The 9109-nt window shown below is 44.7% G+C and overlaps 1 protein-coding gene across 1 annotated transcript; it reads left to right on the forward strand.

The window, feature by feature from the left end:
* The first annotated feature begins 4478 nt into the window (after window positions 1-4478).
* Window positions 4479-6026, forward strand: ANKRD34B (ankyrin repeat domain 34B). Its single transcript, XM_010152474.1, has one exon. The coding sequence runs from the start codon at window positions 4479-4481 to the stop codon at window positions 6024-6026; it is 1548 nt and encodes a 515-aa protein (XP_010150776.1).
* The last annotated feature ends 3083 nt before the right edge of the window (window positions 6027-9109 follow it).

Consider the following 9109-nt stretch of genomic DNA (forward strand, 5'->3'; position numbering starts at 1 on the left):
GCAGCAGGGATGGGGAGACAGACGCTTTGCTGGGGAAACTTGCACTTCACAGGCGAGGTTTCTCAAACTGGGCTCGATTCTGGCAGTTTGGGGGGAGGGAGTGTGTGTAGTTTTGCCGGTGTTAGAATGGTGATGTTTTGCCACATATGGGAGTAACTTTTGATTAAATTTCAACACGTTTCCAACAGCGTAGGAAATTGGAGTTCTTGTTATACTGAGGCAATTTACGGGGTTAACGTGGATGTGAAGGATCACAGAAACATTAAAGGCTCATGTTCTTTAAGTGTGTAAGCACATCTTTATTCAGAGATTAGAATCGATGACTTTACTGGAATGATTTTAGACTCTTTAAATACTACTGTGAAAGCTTGTGTGTGTAACTCTGAGAGTGCTGAAGCACAGAGGGCAGAAAACTTGGCTTTCATACTGGGGAAGCCAGGAAAGCCTTGCAAGGTTCTTTATCCATAGCACTCCTTTACTTCATGAAAATGTCGGTTATGTTTGTATGTGTTTATCTAACACTGATGAGCCTCTCCCCTTGATTTTGTGATTACGCTGCTAGATGTAACAGAGCCCTGTGAGAGTTCATCCTAGTAAATAAATGCTATTTACAAATCAAGAAGGAAGGGTTGGAGGAAAAAGCACTGAAATTCAAGGTTTAGTGGCTTTTCCCACTATGATGACAGCAGGACCTGTGTCGGAACAGGACTCTGGGTCATCACTTGCCCTTGCCAGCCTGCCCAAGCAGAAATCCACAGCGGCAGCTGTCTACTTCTTGGAAACAAATCGTCATCAGCTTCAAAAACTGGTTTTCATATACGAGGTGCTTTGTGCTACTTCATCTCAGAGCACTTGCCAGGACAATATTGCTTTTGAAAATAAAATGAAGCTCTTCCTAGACAGAGTGTTACAGGAATAATTATTTGTCCAAGAACAGCAGAAAGTTGTGGGTGATCTGAAAGGCAGGTTCATGACACAGTGTCACGCACCAGGTTGCAGTTCCTCATTCTTTAAACTGCTGTCTTGGCATGAGCTTACCTCCACAACTGAAAAGCAGCTGTGTCAGCCCTGGCATCTCTGCAACACATGTGGTGGTTCTGGCATTGCGGTTCATTAGGAGTGTTTTATAATACCGATCTGTTCAGTATCAGTCTGTCATAATTATCGAATAAATTACTCTCTTAGGGAATATGCTGGAACCTCTTGAATCTCAAAATAGCTACTGTGGTTTTTCTGGAGCAGGTTGTACCCCCATCCAGTTGTGACGTGTGTATTTCCACCAAGCCAGTGCCATTGTGGATCTTACACAAGTCCAGCTGCACTTTGTTCCCACAGCAGCAGTTTTAGGATGATGCAGCCCCAAGCACATTCTCCTGTAATTAACTGACTCTCCAGATGAAACCATGGTCATCTTCATCCAGCATTCTGGAATGCATTCCTCTTGTTCCAATTGCAAACCTGTAGCACTTCCTTTTGATCATACAGTATCTGATTCTGAAGTATTTGTGGATTTTTATTCCCCATTCTATACTTCTTTCTCCTCTTTGCTCCCACGCTGCCCGTTTTTCCTTTGCCGTGCAGAGTTTAGATCAGCCTGTGAGTAACGCAGCTGCACGTGGCAGCACTGGTGCCCGTCCTCCTTCTGTGGAGCCAGCCCGCTTTGCAGACCTGACAGTCCCAGCCTGCGTACAGTCAGTATTAGTTGGGTTTCTGAAATGAAGTTTGTGAGTCCCTGCAAGTCCCAGTGGGGTCTTGGGCACACTGCAACTACTGACCTGCCTGCACAAAACCAGCTTGGGCTTTCTCCAGGCCAGGTTCATACAACATCCTGCCGACACACTCTACTATGTTCAAGCTTTAACCACTAGCTTAGACTAGACCTCCTCTACCCTCACTCATACTGACAATCCTGGTAAAGTCTACGAGACAGTGAGGTTAAACCGTTGGAGGCGTTAGATCAGATGTCAGAAAAACAGTCTCATTTTTAGCACTGATCAGCTACATGACATTATCATTCAATATCATCATCACAGTGGCTTAAAATTGAAAGTGGGGAGATTTAGGTTGGACATCAGGAAGAAGTTCTTCCTGGGGAGGGTGGTGAGGCACGTGGACAGGTTGCCCAGAGAAGCTGTGGATGCCCCATCCCTGGAAGTGTTCAAGGCCAGGCTGGATGAGGCTTTGAGCAACCTGGTCCAGTGGAAGGTGTCCCTGCCGTGGCAGGGGGGTTGGAACTAGATGATCTTTAAGGTCCCTTCCAACCGAAACCGTTCTATGATCACTCATGACATTATCAATGACATTATGCTCTTTCTGTCCATGTTTAATATTTAATGTTCTTTTCGCCAGAAAAGATGCTTCCGCAGATTAAAAGACTTGTGTAAGAAGTGCTATGTGCCGTCACTTAAGTAAAGCAAGCAGTTAAGTATCAGAAGAGCTCCTGATAAATAGGAAAGAAATGTGAAATCATGGATGACTTCCAGGTAGGTCATAACCAAGGGAGAACCCAATCAGAACTCCAGCATGTGTGCTAGCTAAAAGATACTTCTCCTTGGTTTGTTTCTGGAAACCTAAATGCTCAAATTAATTGGATACTTTTTGGTAAAAGTAATGAATATATTACTTGTCAAAAATATGTGTTTCAGACTAATGATTTACACATCAGTGAAAGCTGAGATAGACACCCCTGAATCATGTACTTTCAGTATAATGGAATGAATCCTTAAAGTAACTTCAATGAAATTACTTTTTAAAAATATTTTATCAAGACAGAGGGGAAAAAACCCAAAGAACCGGTCAACAGAAGATGATAGCACCACAGTGTTGCCCTTGCTCTCAGCCATAATTAGCAGTGGGATGTTTACTCTCACGAGGATGGACAGCGAAGTTCTGACCCTCTTTCATCGCCCGTAATTGTCCAGAACAGGACTGCAGTCACCTGTACCCAGTGAGCAGCCCTTGTGTCCTCAGCCCAGAAATAAATGCTGACACAGGCGGACTGGTTCATCTCGTGCGTTTCTCTCTTGGCTTTTTACCTGACATATTCCGAGGTGCCCTGCTCAAACACATGCCACACGTGACCATTATTACACCATGTCACCAGTACTGCACAGTAGTTAAATACGTAATTAACACACTGCAAGTGTGAGACGCACCAGCTGACTGCTCTCCTTGCGACTGATCAGCCACTGAATGTCACTGCTCAGCAAACACTCCTGCAGCTGCAGAGTGAAATAAATGGGGAGAGGAAATCTGTGATGAAAATGTCATGTGTATTCAAACTAACTCCTTGCTTGTGGGACTCATGGAACAAACTACATTGATACCTTTGATTTTGGGATTCAAAGTAAAACTCCAGGATCAAAGAAAACCAGAATTAAATTAGTGCTCTTCAGGTATTCACCAGAACATGACTAGTGCTTCCAATCCTAAATGAGTCTCTGCCAATTTCCTTTGCAGTTAAACTAATTAAACTTTTTTATTTCTCTAGAAATATACTGTAAATAAACAAATGTAATTTTCAGCTGTTAAATACTGGGTTTATCCCTACACATGGAAAAGCAAGCACATAAAAGGCGCAAATAAAAGAAATCTAATTGTATTAGTTGTGTGTATGCAGATATGCATTCATACAAGACCTTATTTAACCGTATTATGCTCTTAATTCTTTTTGTGTGAAACCTCCAGATTTTCTTTGATGCTATCAAATGTTTCTTTTGTTTCAGAACTGATGCTGTCTGCCGGGGTACAGGACTCCTCTCAGCCCACTGATCCCCACCATGAGTGGCGCATTCCTTTGTGTATGCTGTTTCACTCAGACTAGTAGGTTTTCAAAGGAGCATAAGGAAGGTAGCGGGCTTCCACAAACGTAATCACCTTTACAAAATCCATTGTTTATTTTCCAGCCATTTAACACTTTCTTCTTAGATAAAAAATACTGTCCTGTGCTTGCCTTTCTTATTTATTAACACCCATGAACTTTCTTATTAATTTCTAGATGTTTAGCATTGTCATTTTATGAGAAAGTGTAAGTGAGTGTGATGAAAAAGTGCTGCAGGACTCATTCCGTTCTTGCAGCACCGGCAGGCGGGAGTTCTTAGCTGTAACAGCCCGCTTGGCTGTAGCCAGTATAAAGCCATTGGAGTGTGGAAAGTTAAACTTTTATGCAGCTATTTGGCAGAGTGTGACAAAAGGGAGAACAGTTAAAAAAAAAAAATGGTGACAGCCATGCTTTAACCATGTGTAAATGTTACAATTATATCAAAATATTGAGTTTTTAATGCAAGTCTGTGAGTGGGAATAGCTATTTTTTTCCCCCCTTCAGAGTCTTCACAAAGCACAGGGCCATTTGGAGGAGCAATTTGTACAGTTAAATCCTCTTTTTTCTTTTTTTTTTTTTTTCTGGGAGGCCTCTGTGCTTCCTCTGAAAACCAGGTGTCCTTTCCATCCACTAGGAGGGGGTAAGTGAGACGAGTGGGATGACCGAAATGGTGGAGTTGCCAGCGGAGGGGAACTCCCTGATAAGAGCTGTCTATCAAAGCCGCCTTCGCCTCACCAGGCTGTTACTAGAGGGTGGTGCGTACATCAACGAGAGCAATGACAGAGGTGAAACCCCTTTGATGATTGCTTGTAGGACAAGACATGTGGACTCCCAGAGTGTCAGCAAGGCAAAGATGGTTAAATACCTACTGGAAAACAAGGCTGATCCAAACATACAGGACAAATCTGGAAAGACAGCTTTGATGCACGCCTGTCTGGAAAAAGCAGGCCCTGAGGTGGTAGCTCTGCTGCTGGAAAGCGGAGCTGACCCAAGCCTGCAGGATCACTCCAACTGTTCCGCACTTGTGTATGCTGTAAACTCTGAAGACAAAGAGACCCTGAAAGTTCTTCTTAACGCCTGCAGGGCACGAGGAAAAGAAGTCATCATCATCACCACGGACAAGTCCCCTTCGGGGAGGCAGAAAACGAGGCAGTACCTAAACGTGCCTCCTGCAGACCTGGAGGAATGCCATTCCACAACTGCTTGCACTTCCCCATCAGAAATAGAACTGAAAACCGCTCCGTCCCCAGGTTCCAAGGAAAGTAAACAAGCCCTGTTCAGCTTTAAAGAGCTGGTTCATCCACAAAGTGTGGACAACTCATCTCGAACAGTTTCACCAACGAGAAGATCCATCTCAACAAAAGTAGGGTCCAAGCTGGCACAAGTGCAGCGGCTCCAGTCTGAGCCTTGGATAAAGAGCTCTCTGCCACTGTTTCACCAGAATAACACTGCCTTTTCACAAGAAGAACTTCAGGATATTACTCCAGAAGAAGAGCTGTCTTTTAAAATCAACAGCCTTGCCTTATCAAGGAGATTCATCACCAGGCACCAAAGTATTGACATAAAAGACACTGCTCATTTTTTGAAAACCTTTGATCAAACAGGATCAAGGAAATTATCATATGATGAGATAAATTCTCAGACTCCTTATGTTGAAGAGAAAGATAACCCCAGTGGGATTCCTATGGGTAAGGATGCTAGTTCGGGACAAATCTGCTTTATTTCAAACCTCGGCAGTATTATCCAGAAAAGAAACTTGGGAGCAAATCACTACAGCTCTGATTCTCAGTTAACTACTACTCTGAGTCCTGCTGCTGCAGAAGACAGTAAGTCAGCGATAGGGAAGAAGATCCTTTCTCCATCTCATTCTTTGTTATCAAGTTCTAGAGAAGTACTGGAAAACATGCCTCCAGTTACTCTGAGCAGGAGAAATCCAGCTTTTCTAGAAAGACGGGGTTCAGGAACCTTGTTGTTGGACCACATCGCTCAGACAAGACCAGGTTTTCTTCCACCACTGAATGTGAATCCCCACCCCCCAGTTCCAGATGCTACTTTCATAAACAGGGTTTCTGGGATGATTTCTTGTGGACAAAACCACTTATTACCAGCAGCACCTGCTTTCCCCAGGGAGACCAAAAACATGAGAATGCTACTAAGGAGGCAGTCATTACAGACTGAGCAGATTAAGCAGCTGGTAAATTTTTAAGAGGAGATTAAAGGGTCTTTATGGTATGTACATACTCACTGAGCCACCCACTTGTAATGATACCTGTCACAAAAGGTAACAGGGCTGTGATGTAAAGTGCTCGGCCTTGGAATGAGGTAAACAGAGACTACATGAGAAGATGCACTTGCTGCTTTCTGCGAACTGAGGAGCACTTAGAGCACTGTTCTCGTAATGTTTTCAGCTTCAGCACTGAAACCTTTCCTGTGGGTGAACCCACAATGGATCTTAGGCACTGCAGTTCTCATTTTAGGCTGGAAATGCTATCCCTCCTAGGTTTCCCAAATGCGTCCCTTTTCTGCACCCAGAAAGGTCGTACATGTGGAATTTGGGAACTTGAAACACCTGTCTGTAATGCTGGACACCAGACCGACTCTGCCCAAGCCGTGCAATATCCAGAAATCCCAGAGACAACCAGTGTGTGCAAAGGGTGGGCAGGGGCAAACGTGCATGGGCAGCGTCTCCTGGCTGCAGCAGCTTTCCTGCCTGTGAACAGACAATACACAGAGTCAATAAAATTCACGTTGCAGTGCTGCGTTGCACGCAGAGCTATGCCAGGGAAATTCCAGCTGAAGCCTGGGAGCCTGCTGTAGGTGCCTCGCGGCCCACTGGAGGTCAGCGCCATACACGGAGCACTGGGGAGCTCAAGTTCAGCACACGACACCCGGGAGCCGAGCCAAGAAGCCAGCGCAGCGAGTGAGAGGTCTTGAATAACCTCGTGCGAAATGACCAAACCCTGCTCGCACTCTCAGGTAGGCACGTCAATCATCCTGGGCTTCCCAAGCTATTGGATTGCTGGAAGCTGCTCATTTAAAAAGAGGACGAGCAGGGGGAGGCAGAGGCTGTACCTAAACTAGGGTCCATTACCTTCTGTAGTTCCAGACTCCCAAAAAAGATCTCCACACCACACAGGAGCTCTTTCTCCCTGGTCATGGGCCAAGCTTTTGTTTCACGACAGGGTACAGGTGGCGGGACACATCCACGTGTTGTCTTCATCAGCAAGGATGTGCCACACACACACTTGGGAGCAAGGAAGAGCTCTGGCCCCCTGCTCAGTCCTAAAGCAAAATGTGACAGCTATGATATTCACCTGGGAGATGCAAGTCCTCGTTTTGCCTAATTTGAAGTAGAGGGCTGCATTTCTTACAGATGAGAAGCCCTCCTTTGTCTCCAAGCTATTGAATATTTTTAGGTATCTTTACCTAAAATCAGTTTTTCCTTCCCATTTAGCATTCTGCAATTCCAAAAATCTACCTTATCTTTGTGCATATTCCGTAGATGCTCGATGTCGGGTACTGCATTTTGCAATCTGTAAATCATCTTCTAAAGACTGAGCGACACTGGATGTGTTCTGTTTTGTCATAGTTTATAGAAACTGTATTGAAATTGTGTCTGTATGATGTGAGTTTCTGTATACCGAGATACTACTTTTCTGAAAATACGGAGTGGGTACTATCTGCCTTCTTGCCGCTTCAGTCAAAATTCGCACGATCTGACGCTGCTTGGCAAACGACTGCGATGTCATTTAGCTTTGCTCCTCATACAGGACAACCTCAAGTGGATGACAAACACACAGTGCCTGTTAAATACCTTTTTGACGTAAAACCACACAAATGCCCACAAGCTCATGACGTGCGTATTTTGAGGCAGGGAATATTTGACATTTTTGAAGCAAAGGAGTATGGCTTACGCCTCTCCACCAGGCAGCTGCATATGAAGCGCTGATCCGAAACAGCCTGTAGCGGTGACTGCTAGAAGGCAGATGCCGATTCGCTGAGCCAGCTCTCAAAGGCAGCTGGAGTAAGCAGAGACGCAGTCTGCGTGCCGTTGTCACAACTATTTCTACCCCACAAAATACTGGTCTGGGAAGCCGTGGTGCCCTTTGGCCCTCCTCGTCACAGCTCTGCTAACTCGGGGTGCGTAGCGCTCTGGCGACAGCTGGGGGGGGGGGCCCACAGCGAGCTGCACTACGCTGTCGCGTTTCTCTTACTCGGATATGATTGTCGCGCTCGCTCAGTGCCCCACCCCCGCCTGAAGAGCAGCCAGTACCAGCCACAAAAATGTTGGGTTTTTTTTAATTAGTGATGGACTATTCACCCACTGCTGGCAAACTCCAGTCTCTGCACCCACGCAAACAAGAAGTGTTCGCCATGTTAAAAAAATCCCAATGCCCAAGTTTGCACATTAAGCTCCCAAAAATAAGTTCCAAAGCTTATGTATGCTTTAAGAGCTATTAAATACCAGTGGAAACATGGTGAGGGTGACGGAGTATCCCATTCCACTCAGGTTCTGCCTCTTGCTTCAGGTGATGCTGCTGGATGAGCATCTGCATATGCCATGTAGAAAGAGGGGTTATGTGGGAATATTTCCATGGCAGAGAAATTAGGTAGAACAACGTTATATCAGCACTGAACTATGAACTGGGTGCAAACCGGTCCCTACAGACACCACCTACAGACGCGATGCAAGTGTTTCAGTGACACGGTAGACGAAAGCGGCAGTTTGTAGTCTCTTCATCTCACGAGGTTAAATATTGGAGGCTAAAACGTATCTTAAAAAAAAAAAATTCTTTCTTTAGGAAAAAATACTAGCGGATCAGACATTCTGTTATCTTTGCTGAAGGTATAAAACCTGATCTCTGCTGTATTGATTTTAAAATTCGTTACATACATGGGATGTTTTATGAACTGCCCAGAGAGCAGGCGAAAATGGCGAGTGTCTTAAGAAGTGAAGTTCTTCCGTGGTGCTGCCAGTATTTTGTGCTCATTTCTGACGCAGGAGTAATGTGTAAGGTGACCATTAACGCTTATTGTTACACCCATGTTACAAGTGACCTTCAAAGGAAAAAACAATTCAGTTTTGTTCTCTTGATGTTGTTATGGTGCGTAAATAAAAGGTTTTTTTCCCCCATTCAGGGAACATGGAAAGACACATCTTTTATTCACGACTTAGGAGATGCCAAGTCACCACCAAAGGCAGTGTTTTGTGTTTCCCAGGCTGTCTCCATGCAGGAGAATTGGAAGAGTTAATCAGATTTAATCCAACGGAGCTAAGTCTGTACAAAG

This window comes from Eurypyga helias, unplaced genomic scaffold (assembly GCF_000690775.1).
Source record: "Eurypyga helias isolate BGI_N326 unplaced genomic scaffold, ASM69077v1 scaffold34075, whole genome shotgun sequence".
Taxonomy (NCBI): domain Eukaryota; kingdom Metazoa; phylum Chordata; class Aves; order Eurypygiformes; family Eurypygidae; genus Eurypyga; species Eurypyga helias.